Source organism: Glossina fuscipes, unplaced genomic scaffold, assembly GCF_014805625.2.
Source record: "Glossina fuscipes isolate IAEA_lab_2018 unplaced genomic scaffold, Yale_Gfus_2 3, whole genome shotgun sequence".
In the NCBI taxonomy this organism is placed as follows: Eukaryota; Metazoa; Arthropoda; class Insecta; order Diptera; family Glossinidae; genus Glossina; species Glossina fuscipes.
In genome coordinates this window covers 2,726,805-2,746,087 of record NW_023998417.1, presented here as the reverse complement: position 1 = coordinate 2,746,087, position 19,283 = coordinate 2,726,805, and the positions used below count along the sequence as shown (strand labels likewise).

At 31.3% G+C, this 19,283-nt stretch overlaps 1 protein-coding gene across 1 annotated transcript in view; it reads left to right on the top strand.

Annotated features, from left to right (window-relative positions):
* Positions 1–10,657: 10,657 nt before the first annotated feature.
* LOC119634981 (alpha-2Db adrenergic receptor) overlaps positions 10,658–19,283 on the top strand; it is a 67,315-nt gene continuing 58,689 nt past the window's right edge. The window contains exon 1 of the mRNA XM_038029461.1: positions 10,658–11,794. Within this exon, the coding sequence (XP_037885389.1) occupies positions 10,835–11,794 (960 nt within the window). The 5' untranslated portion in view covers positions 10,658–10,834. The remainder of the gene's footprint in view (positions 11,795–19,283) is intronic.

Sequence of the window (19,283 nt, the reverse complement as noted above, 5' to 3'; positions counted from 1 at the left end):
AAAAAAAAAAAAACGAGGAAAACTTACGCGCTTATGAATTCTATACTTGAATGTGACTATTTGCCATTGTTAGACAAATAACATCAGCAAATGTAGTAAGCCGTAGTCGTCGTAGTAGCATAGTAGCAAGAGCAGCATTGACTTACCGGTAACAGCAACACGTTTGCGATCTTTTGCTCGACACGTTCTTTTTCATATGTATGTAATTGTAGGTGACTGAAGGTATGTGTGTGTGTATGTATGTGTGTGTGTGTGTGTATAAGCGAAAGTGTGCCTCAAATTCTACCATTTCTCATAACAACACCAGTGTTGACATGTGTCGTTTACGTTTATGTGCATTAGTTGATGGCAGTTTGCTATTCAGATTCAGTATGTATTTGCTTCTATGACTATGCGTGTGTACTTAGTTTTTTTTTTTTTTTTGCTTTTTTCCCGTATTGTTATTGTTGACTGTCAAATGCATATTGTTACACCGTGTTTACCGACTAAGGAAAAATGTTCTGGTATTTTTTTTCCCCTAATTTTTTTTCTTTTTTTCAACTTTTTTGTGACTTTTACCCTAAAAAGCATTTTCTAAAAATGTTAAAAAGTAATAACCATCATCAGCGAAATTGATGTCAAAGCGTTTGCTTAATATCAAATGGAAATTGAAAATTTTTAATACTTAAATTTTTTAAAGAAACGTTAACAAAATGATGGAAAATTTTAAGCTCATTCACACATATATATATATATATATATATATACGTATATATGCGTATATTTATGATTGCAAAGAAATCTCTCTCATAAGTTTTGCTTCAAACGTATGATTTCTCTCTCTTTGCATTTACTTTATAGCTGATATACGTTACGTATGAGTATTATTATTAACACAAATATTATTGATATCAAATACTTAAGGGGCAGAGAAAACAGACTTAAAAAGAGATGAGTGGTGGAAACATGAAAAATAATATTTAAAGAGCTTATTAAGCATACTTTAACTACTTGGAAAGAAAAGAAAAAAAAATGAAAAAAAAAAATTCAAATGTCAATAACGGCCTTTTCAATATTCTTTCTTCGCCATGAACCATTCATCAAATGGTTTTTTTTTTTTGCATACCTTCGTGCGATTCAAAGCATTACTTAATAAGTACGTGACTCGTCGATGCAAACAAGTGATAACCGAGAGAACTCGGTCTTGTTGAGTAAACTGCTTCGACTAACACATCGTAGTTAAATCCTTTGAAGGAAGCAGTGAACCGGTTCTGCAGTCTGGATGGATAGATGACAAGTAAAAAAGAGAACGGAATAACGTCCAAATCGATTAACTGTATCGTTTGGAATTAACCTTTTCACTGGACTTTAATGGGCCACACCCTTCTGGTTCCACCAAGCATGGAATATCGAAAATGATACGGTCTTGCAATCGATGTACATGATACGCCTGGATGTACTCATGAATTTTAGCACATAGAATGCTCAAAATGGATCCTCTATTCGTCCTCAGCAGCGGCAAAGGTTTGTTTTTTGTATCGTTTGGGTGAAAAACAATGCTGTCCGCTGTTGCAAACTATGCCGTTGTATTAAACTTGCATTGTTATGGCTTGAAACTCTTTGCCAGATATCAATAAGAGAATATGCCGCTAATGACGAGCGATCTTACAGCATCAAGATCGACGTCGATGGGCAAGTCTCCGCTTCAAATTTACATATCTGATAAATGAATATTGTTACTCAGTTGATTTTCCTGCGAGCAATATATCGAAGATAAGTGAATAGTTGCGGTGTGTAGTTGCTCGCCATTTACGGACAAGTGCTTGCCGACTTACAGTGCCTTTAGCCAAGAGAGAATACATGAAATATTAAATTTCTTCCCCAGCTTTTCCTGCCTTTTGCGTAAAGGAAGCAAGAAACAATCGAATGAACAAATATGTATTGCTACGCTGTCGCATCCAAATCCAATGCTGCCGAGTGCAGATACATAGCATAGCTTTAAAGTGAAAATCGTAATAATCAAAAAGCTGCATAGGCTATTAAGTACTCAAAAAGTAATAATTCAAGTATTTATTTAATTTACATATATACCAGAGACTCTGGAGAAGAAAGAATGAAATTTATTAAGTACATAAAAATAGCACTAGACAAGTTTATTCCATTTTATACCATGTTTATGGCAACGAATTTTTATAGTTATAAGTTATAATAAGCTTTGAAAATTTGGAAAAATTTTTCATTTTCTATTGTCTCTGGTTAGCCAAGCACTCCGTTCGCTTTGCGTACATAAACGTTAAAATATTTAAATTATTTCACACGTAAAAGTCATTTGTATTAATGATTCATGGAGTTTGCCCTGCTTTTTTTAACTTATATATATATATATATATATATATATTTGCGTAAAAATTTGCATTTCACTCCTGATAATGACAATGAAACCGAACATCTTTGGGGAATTCACGTTTTGCTTTCATGTTACGGTTAAGTAATCATTAATAAGCCAGCAAAAGGTTTGGCTAACAATGATGCCGTTACTTTTGTGTTAGTTAATTGTATACGTACGGGTGTGGATTTGAAAAGTGATCTGATGGTTCACTTTGTTATGTTGTTATCTTATATCATTTTGCTGGTAAGAGGTTGACATTATTATGTATTTAATGATTCTCTTTTTTTTTCACGTAAATCATTTGCACACCAGTAACCCCTTGTAATGCATTTCATTGTTCATAAATTGTTTAATATTATTAAAAAGTACATGAGAAAAAAATGTTCAAAGGCAGTAGGTTGGAGTAGTCACATACGTCTGCATAAATTTTCAACTCTTTAACTTATATTTCCATGCATCATTTCCATGAGACCTTAATGGTATTTCGCGTTTCGAAAACCCGTGCCAGCTAAGCAATGTTACCATCGATCTGAACCTATAGTAATCAGAAGGCGCCACGGCCGCTGAGTGCATGCTGGGTGCGGACGAACTACCCAGTCAAGCTGAATTAGTGGGTTCTTGACAAACGCTAATCACGCACAGTACGCCACAGAAAATTGGTCGCTTTGTAGAATCTATCTATCGGTGAAATTTTAGGCCGAGTTAAAGAGGTGAGAACCGCCAGGGTATATAACGATTGAATTCGATAATTTTGACCTTTCTCTACATAAAATAACAGTTTCTCATTTAATATTATTGATTTACTAAACGTACGCCAACGCCACCAACCATTTTCAGATGCTTAGGGTGATCCTGCTCCATCATATCTCAATTGTCAGTTTTCGGCGCAACTGGTTAAAAGCGAAGTGACTGAAAATGTTATTTTTGCAAGAGTTGTCTCGGATACACTGCTGCATCGCCGAATGGGAGATTCTGCCACACCCAGGATATCGCCTTCTGATTATCAATTGGTCAAACCGATGCAGCGTGGCTTGGCCGGCACGCGGATCTGCAAAGTTGAAGAAGTGCAGAAATGGGTTGACGCCAAATCAATACAAGTTCTTTCGACATGACATCGTCATGTTGGCAAAAATATTGTAAAACATAGTAGAAACCGACAGGCGACTATTTTGATTAATACATATTTTCCCAATTTTCCACAATAAATGCCGTCTTCGAGTGAAAAAGTGATCAACATTTTTGCAAACACTTAACAGAGGCAAGTAGTAACACTTGTGAGAGAATTTAAATAATTTCTCCAATTATTCCTTAAAGTTAACTACGACTAATTTTATAGTGCTATTTAAGAAACGATAACGCTTTGGTTGAATACACATTTTCGTCGAATTTTTTTTTTATCTTTTTTTGAATAATAATAATGAGATACAAATCTTTAAAAAGCAAAAAAAAAAAAATTAAAAAATAAAACGAATATTGAAATAATGCTTTGGCTTTTATGAGAGGGCAAAACCCCTTACCAATGTTAAAAAATATTAGGGAGCTTTTTCTGTTTTTCTCTATTATAAAAAAAAAAAAAGTAAAAAAGAAACAAGCAGAGGCAATTTAATCCACAGGTTTGTGTGAATTTTGTTTTTTTTTTTTTTTTTTTTTTTGTTTTAAAAATTTCCCATAAAAACAGCTGATTTTACAAATATTGCACTATAGCACTACTAACACACATTCTATGATATAAGGAAAAACATGCAAAAAAAGGGAAATTTATTTTTCTCTGAGCGAACATAAATGAATTCCATACTGAGTAAAGAAAAGAGGAAAAGCAAGAGAGAAAGCAAGAGTAAAATATAAGAACATACAACAAGTAACATTTGTGGATGTTATGCTACATATTATATTGTGTTGTGTTTCGGCTTAATGAAAAAACCAAGAATATAACATAGATCCCGTTTGTTAGATACACGCACTAACTACTCTACTCTGGAATGCATGGAGATGAAGATAAATTTTGTTAAAGTTGTGCATATGTATTGAGTTGTCTATATAGATGTAGCCAAAAGACTTTGACGGTATATTTTGAAATTCAGTTAAGCTATGAATTTCAAACGATAAACAACACGTGCCGCCGTGCAACTCGTATCATTTCTAAAGAAAGAAAGGAAGAAAGAAAGAAAGAAGAAAAAAAAAAAAACAACACATACATAAAAAGGCTAACAAAAAAAAAAAATAAATAAATAAATAAAAATAAAAAAATTTAAAAAAATACATATGCACAACAGTGTGTGCATTTGAATGAGATGTAATATAAATTTTAACAAGTGTTGAAAACATCTTCAAAAGTAAAGTGCAAATTAAACTTAGCGATCGACTAAACAAATAAAAAAAAAAAAAAATAAAAAAAATGCAATAAAAACGAAATTGTAGCCAAATAGTTGTAAATTTGTAAATAATGTGAAATTTTGTAATAAGTCGAAAAATAGATATGTGTGTATGTGTGCGTCGTGCGTATGGCTGTTTTGCGTTATTGTGTGTGTATATGTGTGTGTGTGTGTGTGTGTGTGTATACGTACTTGTAGAATTGTAAAGAGAATGCGTTCATTAATTGCGTGCGTGTAAATTGAAATGTAAAAGTGTAAGTTATTTGTGCGTAAAAAATGTTAAACGATAATCAAACCCCGCTATAATAACTGATACTTCCAATACGAAAATTTGTACAATAAAAATATATAAGCAAAGTGTAAATAACATATAACATCGTGAAGCAAATGTACAAAAAGAAACCATACATACATATATATGTATACATATACATATATATATATATATATATATATATATATATATATATATATATAAATAAAAATTGTATTTAAAGAAATTGAAGGCTTATAAATTTATTTGCAAAATATCTAATTAGATCTCGATGAAAAGGACTCTTCTTCGCAATGCGTACACACACACACACACACACACACACGCACACGCTCCCTAATATAAAATCTCAAAGGTTTCTCTTAACTTGGCTGGCTGGCTTTATATAAAAAAACAAATGTTGAGATTAAATCCCGTTAAATTATATAAAGCGTAACAACAACAACAACAACAATAGAAACAATAAAACGAAAACAAACAAAAAAAAAAAAAAATAGAAGAAAAGTCACTTAATTTTCCTTAATACGAAAGTGAATGCTATGACTTGAAGGTCAGTGCCAGTGATTGCTATTATAGCTAAACTTTAAGTTCTCTAAAACATTTAATGATTATCTTAAACGTATATCGAAAAAGGAATAACTTTATATATAGCTCTACAACTTATATATATATACATATATATAAATATATATATATATATATGTATATATAGATATAGATATATATGTATGTATGTATATACGTATGTATTATAAAACCAATAATAAAAATAATAATTAGCTCATCGTGTGGACATAACAAGTTTTTTTCTTTTGTATTTTTAAATATTTTATTCAATATTCAATGGGCTAAATATTAAACGAATTGTTTAAATGAATTGTTTAAGACACACAAGTTTCGGTTAAAACGGGTAAATATAAAAAAAAAAAATGTTATAAAACATAAATTCGAAATTTAAATTTAATTTAAAATAAAAAATTAATGAAAAAAACGTTTTTAAATAAAAAAAAACTTTAGAGCATAGTATTAAAAAGCAATACGAAATATTCGCTGTCAACTTATTCCCACGTAAATAAATAATAAATCAAATCAAATAAAATAATTAATGTGGAAATCAATTCTTAATGAAATGTAAATAATTATTAAAAAACATTACATTACACACACACAAGTAAAAAAGTTTTTGCTTTCAAAAATTTTTATATATTTTTTTTTTTTTTTTGCAAAAAATCATAAATCGTTTGTGCATTGTATACAACTTTGAGATAGAGAGGACCGTTAAAGTATCCTTTTTAAGCGGCTTTCGTTTTCTCTACAGTTATCTAAACTCATAAGTAAGTTGAGAATCTTTTGAATCGAAATCCTTTCACAAGTGGTGATTAGGAGAACATGATTTCGAGCTTAAACTCCAATTAGCAATACTTTTTGCCAAATGATATCTGACGTTGTCAGCTTTTTCGGTCCGAACATAGAAGTATCAAGACCTTTCCATTAGACAGAAGGCAATTTCAAAAACCCTACAGAGTGCAGATTTTTGCATCTTTACGTTCTTCTTTGTCCGTCCATCTGTCTGCTTTTTTATGCCAGTCTGTGGTAAAAGCTTGGATGATAAAAATTTGACAAAAACATTGCATACACACGTTAATACGTGAAACGGACATATGACCATACAAGATGGGATGGAATTGCGTCTACTTTTCTTTTAATAAGTTCCAAGACAAGAAATGATAAAAATGTCTATATTTGAGTGATTCAAAAGTACTTAAGCCAATCATCCAAGTATATCTCGTTCTAGCTATGATGAATGCTCAGCCGGCAAACGCTTACCGATTGAACCACGCATCCACTAGACTGCGGCTAATGTCCATATTTTTCTCCCTTCCTCCCTCTAGGGCATTAACAGTAAATATTTACGAAAAGTATCTTTTCTCCTCACAAGTGGAAACAGACTGAAAAAGACTGAAAAACTTCACATACATATATGAATCTGCGGACTGAAGCATTTATCTACCGCTGCAATCGCCGTTAACCCACTGGAAAAATGTGCAAGAAAATTAAAAAGAACAAAATGCAGAAACTTTTTTGTTTGCTTAACGCTTATCACACAAAATATTGCATTTCCTTTCATTATTGAAATTTTTGTTATACAACATTAATTTCTTACATTAACATTAATTACATCGGGACAAGGACTTCAATTAATGCTTATCGTGTTTCATTATCCAATTTTAAATTCTTCTTCTTCTTCTTTTTTTTTTTTTTTTTGTAATTAATTATTGCTCTTTATTCAATTGAGATTTATTCCTAACTAATTAAAAATTTTTATCAACCATGCGCTACAAGTGTTTTTGGTCAAGTGTACGCAACACGTAGATGCGTACGTATGTACAGAAGAAAGAAAACATGATTTATCAACTTTTTATTATATATCAATCGATTCGAGAATCATCTTCTCAATTTGAACTCATTCTCTCTTCGTCGGTCCATCTTGTTATCTTGGTGTGATCTCTCAATATTTTAACGAAATTTGAACACTGACGTGTTTTGGCCAGAGAATGAAACCAATTGAAGATTATTTGGATCGGAACAATTTTCTTCAATCTCCTTAACACATAATTTGTCATTTTAAAGAGTCCGAAATATGATTAACAATACAATAGTGTAGGGTAACTAATGGTGAATGGTCGTGATTCATTATAGTGTTTTTGCTCGCTTGCTAAACAATTTTTTTATTTTTTTAATATTAATAATGAAAATTGTTTTTCATATAATTTTAGTTAATTAAAAAAAATTAATCGGATAATTTCTATTAATTAATTTGACTTGATTAATATTTTAACATTTACGAAATTAAATTGAAATCATTTGTATGCACTAAACGAAATACGATCATAGCAAGCAATTTTGCCTCGATTTATTCCCCCATCGTTAGGATGAAGTGAGATAATGATTGCATAGAAAGCAAATAAAAAATCATTTTAATTAAATTTTTGACAATTAAATCTCATTTCAATTACTTAAATGGGCAAATGAATTTTTATAACGCTTTTGTTATGGTTTTCGGTCTTAATCTTTTCAAGTTTAATGACAAAAAATTCTTGTCAAAGTTAAATATATTTTTTTTTAGAATAACACTAAAGCATATATAATAAAATAGATAAGACAAACGACGAATGACTTGTAGAATTGTTTTTAATTTTTTTATGCTAATTATGTTGACTGATTATACGGACGTAGTTAAGTTAAGTGCGATTTTATAATAAACATTCAGTAGAAGGCATAAAATTAAGCATTAAACTTTCATTCCTGCCGTTCAGGAATGAAAGCCTGAAAGATACAATAAATGTTTAATCTGCTGACCTCTTGTTTCGAGTACAGCTTCACGTTGTATTTCTAACATCAATCAACTCATTGCCAAACTTATGCCTTTCTTGATAATTCGCCAGACCAGTTGTAATGACCTTTGCGAAGTTAGCGAGAGGCAACAACAAAAAAAATTAAGTCTGCAAAGCATTGCATAGCAAGGACTAACAAAGATATTTGTGGATTTATTCAAATGAAATTCAAAATTAAAGAAAATATCATCTAATCTTCCACGACCGGAAATGTTATAGGCGGGATGGCACTTTGTTTGATCAGTTACTCGCATTTTAGGCTTACTAGCTTTAGGCTTTAAAAATTTTATCTAATAAGTATTAGGAAGTATTAGGTTTTCCTCTTTAAATAATGTTTGCCTACAATTGTAAGCTAAAAGTTGACCAAATCGGAACACTTTAGATGAAACTTATAGAAGACTCTCTATAATCGGACATATATGTTATCTTAGTGTGTGAGTTATGGACCAAAAGCCATTTTGGGAGATTGTTCATATTGTTATGCTTTTTATAGCAAATATGAATTATACGCAAAGTCTTTCCGTGTTCGTACATTTGAAAATGCTTAACGGCTTAAAGTCACATGTATTTTAATCACATTAACCCCAAATTAAACATAATGTATTCATATATCATATGTAGGAATGAATGCTTCACTTGCCAAATCGATTAACTCCATAAAATTAAAAGTAGAAAAAAGTGATAAAACTGTTTATGTACTACTACTTCTAAGTATCTATTTAAAAAAATTCCGATATGCGATTAACTATTAAGTTACGTGTTTTTTATCAAAATTTTTATTACGATTTCCGTTAGAAATAATTGATGTGGTCAACAGTTCTTATTAGAACAATTTCTTTTGTCGAAGCTAACCAAGTGCTATGGCATTGAAATATTAAACAAATTCCAGAAAGTGGAGTTATTCGATTTAGCAACTAAAGAATTCACATATCGGACAGCCTTTTTTTAGAGGGTAACGTTCATCAAATATTTCTACAAAATCCTCATCTTTTAGCATAATCCACCATCGTTTAAATCTAATGTTTTAAGCCTTAATTAAGTTTTAAAGGGATAGTGAGTTTGAGCATAACCACGTGGTCGGCCTGTTTTTTCAATCATACAAAGTGGAAAAAAGATATCCTTCTCGTGTCATTTGTCAACACCAAACGTCAGAGAGAGAGAGGGATAGGAAGAGAGACTGAGAGAGAGAGGGAGAGGGAGAGGGAGAGAGAGAGAGAGAGATTTGATTTTTCTTTTTCCTATTGTGTCGAGAAAGTAAGCAGTTTTGTGCTCGAGACCCTTAGACGCGTTAGATGCATAAATGGACTTGTTTTCGCAGAAGTAAATGTGAGCGAAATTATGTAAGTGCATGAACCGAACTGTGGGAATAGGGCCAGAAACCGTTAAAGTAAGCCGGACCAAAGAGATAGAAATAGAGAGATATTGATGGAGGGTTACCTACAACCGATATAAGAAAATCTAAAGTTAAAAACATGTCTCCGATAACCGAATAAGAAATGATAATAATAATTTTTCCTAGTCCAGCCTAGTCAGGTCCAAGGAAGAATATTTCTCTTGGGAGTCAAAGATCATCAATCCGAGCAAAGGCCACAACTTCTTCGAGTTGTAAAAGGAGTAAATATAAAAATGACCTAGGCCATTAGGAAATTTCTGTATACTCGGGATAGCAGTTATTTTTACTATAGAGACCGATTCAAATTTTTACAAATCACTTGCTTTTCACATATGAAGGAAATACCATTACATGGTATTAAACATTGCTAGCAGCAAATTAAATTGTCCAAATCGTTTATGGTCACAAATCTATATCTCTAATCTTTGTTGATTAAATTAAAGCTAACCGTATCAACTAAATTTATTTTAAAAGTTTTTATTCAATATCTATTATGTATTGCATTATAGGCAAAGTTGAGTGCATATATAAATTGAAAACTATTGCATTTAATTATAATGTTGTCCCATAAATTCATTTCCATTAGAAATTTTAACATTTTGAAAATATCAAATCAATTCTATATATACATATATATATATATATATATAAATAAAAGAATAAAATGAATATCGCGAATATTCGAATTAAAAGTTTTGCAATTCGCTAAGCAATACACGCACATTTTTCTAAATGTGAAATTGAAATTTTTTAATTTAATTAAAGAATATTTACTAAAATCCATATACATATACTGAAACACAAAAAAAAAAATAAAAAAAACCTTTTAAAAAAAAAAAAAAAAAAACAAAAAAAAAAAAAAAAAAAAAAAAAGTAGAAAAACTCCAGCAAATTGTTTGGGACCACAGTAATGCAAATTTAAGAAAAAAAAAAAAGAAAAAAACAAAAACAAACAAACAAAGAGAAAAGTCATGTTGGCTTCAACTTTCTAATTCTATTCAAGTAGAGAAGCGAGTTTTTTTTTTTTGAATAATGGATTTCAATGCGCCATTGGATACAAACATCAATACCGGTAATATAAGTACAGATGAGTTTTTGGCAATATTCACTTCAACATCAGCTCTACCGAGAGAAGCAGGTGGTGGACCAGGTGGCGGTGGTACTAGTGAAAATGGCGGAATTAAAGTCGCCAATATAACAAAAACGAATGATAGTCATTTAACCAGCCTCGCAAATTCCACACTCAATCCGCCCTTACTTACGGTAGATGGTCAATACACAATAACAAGTTTACTCGATAATTCATTAACTGGTATCGATTCTACCGTATCGAGTTCCTTGGCCGATATAAATGATACATTTTTTTTGTTATCAAGTAATTTTTATAATACCAGTACATCGTTCGCATCGTCTGCCATAAATTTAACTTCCAGTTACGCGAATTTTAACAATCAATCGTATACAAATTTAACGGGCAATGTCACCGAAGTACGTTGGGATGGACGCTATCCAAGCGGTTATACGTTAACGCATATTGTCGTCGCGTCCATAATTGTAACCATATTAATGATAATCATTATTGTCGGTAATATGTTGGTGATAATTGCCATTGCTACCGAAAAATCATTGAAAAATATTCAAAATTGGTTTATCGCTTCATTAGCGGTAGCCGATTTCTTTCTGGGCTTAGTTATAATGCCATTCTCATTGGCCAATGAGCTGATGGGCTATTGGATATTTGGCAGTTGGTGGTGCGATATACACTCAGCAATGGATGTATTATTGTGCACGGCATCGATTATGAATTTATGTTTAATATCATTGGATCGTTATTGGAGTATAACGAAAGCTGTAGATTATTTAAAATCACGTACGCCAGCTCGAGCGGCTCTTATGATTGCAGCCGTTTGGATAATGTCCGCTTTAATATGCATACCACCGCTATTAGGTTGGAAAGTGAAATTACCCGAAGGTCCGTTGCCCAAATGTCAGGTGAGTATTGAATTATATTTCTTAGAAATTAATTATAATAAATTTCTTTTCAAAGTTGATGACGGAACACAATATTGTTTTCTTTACATTGAAATATTTATTGGAGAACTATTGATGTATAGGGATTACATTCTCTCCTTCCAAAAATACCAATAATAAAGTGTTTAAGAAGCGTGTCCAAAGTTTGTGGAACAGGAAACATGGACGGACGGACAGACATATAGGCAGCCAAAAGGTACAAAAGAGGTAAAAAAGATAAAGAGAGAGAGACAAACGAACGGATGGACGGATGGATTAAAGAGATGACAGGTGAAAAAAATATATATCGATTGCAAATCGGAATAAGAATAATTCGTACTCTTTATTACGAATCCAATGGGCATTCTGAGAACATCTCTTCTCGCGAGAAACTCTTGTGAGTTACCAAAAGCTGTACTCCCTTTGTGTCTTTATAAACGTTGTATCTTTAATTTAATCTTTAAGGAACTTGAGTAATCATGTTATGTGAATAATTTGATTACTTGAACTAACATAAGTTATTTTTGTGTGCAATAATTCCTAGAATGGATTAAAGATAAGAATGCAATATAAAATTGTACTTACTCTTTTACCATAGATTCAGTTTTAAACTAAAAGATTTAAATAGAATTTATCTCCTGTGGCTAATCGACTCTTCCTCCTTAACGATAATTTCTACTACATGTGGATAATTTATGAAATTTGCCTTTTTTTTTCTTTCAAAACTACCATCAAAATTTATCTTATCTATCACACATGTTGTTTTGATTTGTTAAAAATTTTATACATACATATTTATGGTGTCTGGTTGAAATGGCCTTTTGCCGATAACATAAAAAAAGGCAAGTTCTTAAGACTACATATAGCACTCTTCCTTTCAACTTGGAAATTGCTATAGACGATCTATTAGGTATTGGTGAAGAGAATTTATGCCATAAGTAAGATGGAATGATGTATGAGCTTGAAAGAAAGCTATTGGTATTGAACAGACGTATGAGAAAGATATCGAGAGGGAGAGATGAAAGAGTTTCTTCTTCTTCTCCTTCTCACCTAAACACAATCGTTTGAGCGAATATTCATCAAATCATTCTTGTTTATGGTAATTCTTTAAAATGTATTCAATTTTTTTTTTTGTATTTTTGAAAGAAATTTTTTAAGTCCTTTGGTTATGATTGCTTGTTTATGGCTCGAACAAACTCTCAAACACGATCTAAGGAGCATCAAAGCTAAAATTCAAAATTTTTATTACAAATTTCAATAGACATACTTGAGTAGTCGATGCAGAACGTTATAGCAATGAAGAATATATTTATTCTGTCTATGAAAATTCCAAGTTACCACATGATTTTACAAACGCAAGGTCATCTTTCATCGGTAGATACAAAATCACGTAATCTACGTACAAATGTGTTTTATATACTTCTACATGCACAACACAAGTTTGTTCTTTTAATATAAAACATTCTAGCAGACTCTATAAAGACTCGTAAATTGAAGCAACTCAGTGCGCATGCAAGATTAAAAACAAAAAAAAATTTGTTCTTTTTTCTTTTTTTTTTAACTCATTTGTAAACGATAAGCGAGGGACTATTAATAGTACGGTTGGTGGGCTTTTGTGCTAATGTAGAATAAAAATACATTTCTTCTTCTAGCCTTAATCTCCTAAATACTGTTTAATAACTGAGAGATACTTTTGTCGAAAGCATATTTTAACGTGGTAAAGAAACCCTCTGAACAGAACATTTTACAATGATATCGCATTTCAAAGATAGTTGTTACGGGATATACACAAACGTAATGACACACTTTTTAAAGTTTTATCAAAATATTTGAATAAATTTTGTTTTGGGAAACAGAAATTCTAAATACATCCTTTGGTTACGTGCAGATACATATGCCAATATATATATATATGTACATAAACATTCGCTTGGATGCTAGAATTATAAGAAACGCCGTAAGAGGTTTAATAAGAGACAATTACTACTATCTTCTGCACGAGTTTTCGGCTGCCATACGAAAACATTCAAAAACTCACTGTCGTGTTCCCTATATATATATATATACATACATACATATTGAATCTTAGAATTATAAGAAACGCTCTAAGAGGCCTGATAAGAGAGAAGTTCTACTATCCTTTAGACGAGCTTTCAGCCGCCAAACGCAAATATTCATAAAATCACTACTGTGTTCTCTCTATATATATGTATGCGTATGTATATATGTACACATACATACATATGATTGGATCTTAGAATTATAAGAAACGCTCTAAGAGGCCTAATAGGAGAGAAACACTACTACTCTCTAGACGGGCTTTCAGTTGCCAAAGGCAAATATTGAAAAAATCGCTACAGAGTTCTTAATATTTTCTTAACGCCGGCAGGATTTTACACAAAATTTTATATCAAGTTGTACAAAATAAAAAAAATATAAAATTTTCGTCAGCTTTATTATTAAAATTAAAATTTTTCCCTTAAAGACTGTTTCTAAAAGTCTCGACAAAAGTCGCCCTTTTCATTACATGTGAGTCCTTTGCAAACTAAGCCGCTAGATAGTTAGTTAAATGAACAGCGTCTGAGAACTTTGCACGCAACTGAACATTATCTATGTCGACCTTGGGGATATCTTTGAGAAATATTTCTAATTGTTCCGGAAAAGATGAGAAACTGGTATAACACGTCCTCGCATAAACAAGGAGAGCAAGTTTGGATGAACTTAGTTCTTTGAAACATTTTAATTTTAATAATTTTTTTTTTTTTTTTGAGCCGATAGCCTGTGTTGCTAGTGCTCAATGTCTTTTTTTTAGTCTAAGAATTCAATTCATTAGTCTAAAATTAAAATAATAATAATAATAATAATAATTTTTTTTGTTAAAAAATATCTTATGCTTAAAATTTTCATATTAAAGTGATTTTTTTTTTTCTTTTGCTTATTCATTTTCAACGTTTTGATAAATTTATGTTTTTTTAATTTTCAAAGCAAACTTTATAAATTCATATGATTTATTGCCAGACATTTTTATAAGAAAAAAAAAAAAAAAAAAAAACAATTGATAAAATAGTTTCATATGTTTTAATAGCTTTTATGAAATATTTACCAAACCTTAAATACATAAAACAGATGCATGATATGCTATATCATTAGAATCTTAAAAAATAAACTTAATTCACTAAAAATAGAAAACAATTCTTTTCAAATTTTATTTAATTTAAAGTAATACGAAAAAGAAATCTTAAGGTAAATGATCGGATTTGAATTTCATTAGTAATTTTCAAAAATATATATTTTCTTTCCCAATAGGTAAGCGACTACGTAGTATGAAATAAAAAAGATCGCCTCCGATACGAAAAATATTTAAAGGTCAGATCCCAAAATATAAAGTCGATTTACATTTTACGAAAGGTTGCCAAGAATTGGATGAAATGCACTCGGGATTTCCGGCATGAAAGGCCGGTGACGGCTATAAATCTCACGGTGAAGGTCCCACCAAACGTCGATATTGACATCATTCATTTCCACGTACCTCAACTTATTGCTTCTCAAGACAATTACAAACGACCATTTAAAGACGGACATCAGCAATTAACAATCGAAGTAAGAGAAAACCCGAAACTCCTTCCAACCATTAAGAAACACTTTCTTTAAATCCATCTGAAAGCCATCTATAAGAAATTCAAAAGCTCTCGAGCTAAATCATAGTTAAAATGGTCCATGCTTCCTTACTGCGAAAGGGCTCGGAATTTTCTAAAGCGATACATATTCAAAGACAACAAGTAGAGAAACTTTTTATATGAAGCATTCCCTAAGAGGGCATCGAACCAATAGTCGACCAGTCTTAGACTCTCTAATATTTGCAATCGCTTTCGAAAGACATTCATAAACCAGTTTTGCCATTCCGTTTAGAATATCAAAGACCTTGTAGTGTGATCATCATATGCACCTTTTTGCGCGTCTGTCTTGATTTGTTCAAGCTCTTCTTCTTGAGCCATAAGTTAGGAGATAGAAAACTGAAACTTATCAAATATCCCCTAACCCGGTAACCACAACATCAAGTTTTAGGGCAAGAACATTCTCCTTTGCTAAGATAATGAAATTAGTGGAGACAGTGGAGCTTTTTGATTGCTTACGCTTCAAACCAATGCATAATATATCTGATATATGTTTCTATGTCCATTGGTCATAAAAAGTTTTTGTACCGAATTTTCGATAAATATCTGCTGGACATTGAAAGTTTTCTTCCATTGGTGCTAACTGTAGTCGTCATCTAAGAGGATATGTGATAATTTTACGACTTCTATTGTAATTTTTTATGATTGCTGGCATTCAATCAATACGTTTTATCGGAGAATATATAATACTACATCTAAGATCGTTGATAAATATTTCGAGTGTTAAAAATGGAAAAAAAACTTTAGTATACGGCCAGTTTCTTGAGAGGAAAGACACATTTAAAGCGTTTTCCTTTCCTATATAATATATCTTAAGAGATCTACTAGTGATTTTTATTCGTTGCGGTTACAAGTATAATTCCAAGAATTGCAGCGACATGCAGTTAAAATCTTATCCTGATTAAACCTAAGCATCCTTGAACAATTCCCTTTTTTTTCAATCGCAACAACAATGCAGTAAAGTTAATGTTTTCAGCAGTAATGTAAACGAAGAGAGTAAAAAAAAAAAAAAATAATATAAAGATCACAGATATTAAAAAAGTATTGACAAGAAATCAAATCAAACAGTTAATGTATCTCTTTTGCATATATAGATATATATAAAACACATATACATATGTATATCGATTACGTATGTTTACATGTATGTACGTATGTATTCCTTTCTTGTTTTATTTCGCTTTTAGTTAATTGTTCGCAAATGGTAAATGAATGTAAGAGAAATGCAAAAACTTTATATATATGCATTAACCTTGAAATGAACGAGTGAATGCATTTAGAGCAGCAGAGTAGAAGAAGGGCAAAGTAACTTTAAATGATTAAAATAAATGAAAATATCGAAACAAATGAGAGGAAAACTTGAAGAAGAAAACTATGAATGAAATCCGTAGTCCATTTTTTTTCTTTCCTTTCCTTTTTTTTTTTTTTTTTGACAAAGAGCAACAAGAAAAGATATATATATATTGTAAATGGTAGCAATTTATTTACCAAGTTGTTACCTTTAAGTGTCCTTGACCTAATCTCTTGAATAAATACCGTCAGTTTCCAAAAAGGCGACAATAGAACAATTATAAATACAATATAGAACGAAACGCATTCTATGAATAAATTTATATGGAAGAAAGGCAGTTTAATGAAATGAAAATGATAATAAAAACGAAAGCGTTTGAAAAGATGCTTTATTAACAAATTTTCAGCAGCAACTGTAACGGAAGAAAAGTGAGTTAAACATAAATAGACGAAGAAGATGAAATTTAAATCCTTACAATGTTAAAAATAAATTTTCAGTGAAATTAATTTGAAAAAATGAATGGGAAAATAATATTGAAATGAGTACAAAGGGCGCAATAACATCTAACAAGGGAGGTATTTTTCTTGCTTTTTTTTTCTAAACTTCATCAAGATCTTTTTACAAAAATCTTAATATTGCAATAATAAAATAAGAAAATTGTCGCATAATTATCCGGTGACTTAATAAGGAAACGGTCTTTGCTCTTCAACATAGTCTCTGTTGTGTGGATCTTTTTTGCGATTTCAGGCGTCGTTCTCTGACTTGGGCGACGACTACTTTATTTGAAGTTTGACATCCTAAGAGTGTCAAAAATTTCCTCGATATTAAATACTATATAACAAGAAATAATACTAAGCAATGCAGCAGTGAGGCTACCCACTTAAAAAATCATCAATACGCTCAGCTGATGGCAGATACCAGCGGAAAAGTAGCAAACATAGAAGAGATAGTTTTCTATATACCAAGGAATGTCGTTGAAATCCAAATCAAAATTTTTTGGATGACTTTTGGAAATTCTACTTATTTTATTTATACATTTTTTTTTTTTTGCTTACTTACCCATCACTACGTACGTTTCAAGCTGAGATGATGATGACACCACTGAAATAAATAAATAAATGAAAACTTAGTCTTGCGATAGTAATATAAAATAGAAGTAAAAAGAGAAAAAAAAAATTTTTTTTTTTTTTTTTCAATATATCTGGAGCTCAGGACATGTAAAAAACAAAATATGTTCATATTACTTAAACATTCTGTGACATACTTTCCTATTTTGTATTATTGCGGTCATTTCATAAACTACAGTAAATTCGCTCGCCCTTCCCTTTAAAGTCGTCACGTAATAAATGTCATCGCTGTCTGCTGATACTTTACCAATCTCTGAAAGTTTAAAATTGCGTGAAATATATGTATGGAGCTGTTCTAATATATGAAAAGGAACTGCCGCATGAACGCATACTCAAATGCCTAGTGATAGAGGATAAACGGATAAATAGATGAATGGGCGAACGTTTTTGTGATAGACTTACGAGTGAAGGGATGGATAACTACCTGTGGATGTAGCAGACAAGAGCCGCATGTTGATCAAAAATATTTAAAGAAATACTCTATGCACAGACACGATAGACTATTTCATTAAAGACTGTTCCCAATGAATTTTTTTTTTCGTTTTTTATAAATCAATTCGCACGACGGTTATGCTGGGCCTTCTTCTTAATACACAAGAGGTCCTTTAATTTTGTTCGAAGCATAAACTGATAATTGATTGCAAGGACGTGCGTGCACGTCATTAAAAGCGTGTGCAAGCATTAATTTTAAATTAACGTTAACGATTCTGCCGGGTGAAACACTCTCTTTATTCCTTACTCTTCTAATCGCAAAGTGTTGCAATAAAATGTTGATATATTTTCAAGTGTTGTCATCGATTTATAAAAGCTAGGCAATGTTGATTCGTTCATCGATTTAGAGATTCTATTCAGGCAAAGATTATATTTTATTTGCCCCAAGAGTCAGTCAATAAAGAGTGAGACTTACTCCAATAGGGTCCCAAACGTATAAATGATGTTGGGAGAAATAGCGGGGACGGATAGCTGTGAACTTCCAGCACATTTTATTTCTTCCACGACGTCGTTTTCTAACAATAAATGAAAATTGGGAGCTCCTATGAAAAAAAACCTCTTTAAGAATTAAGAATATAATAAGAATATATATATATATATATATATATAATAAGAATATATATTAAGAATATAAAAACCTTCTTAAATTACATTCATACATATTTATACTACGCAAACTGATCGATAGTTACTTTTTCGTTTCCCAAACTTTTCTGTATTAAGACGATTAGCGTTGACCTCACCAGTAATTTAACTTTAACCTCCCGCGACCTCTCTCTATCACTCTCACTCTTTCTCTCTCTCTGTCTCTCTCTCACTCCCTCTCCCTCTATCTCTATCTCACTCTCTCTATCTCTATCTTTCTCTCTCACTCTTTCTTTTTTTTT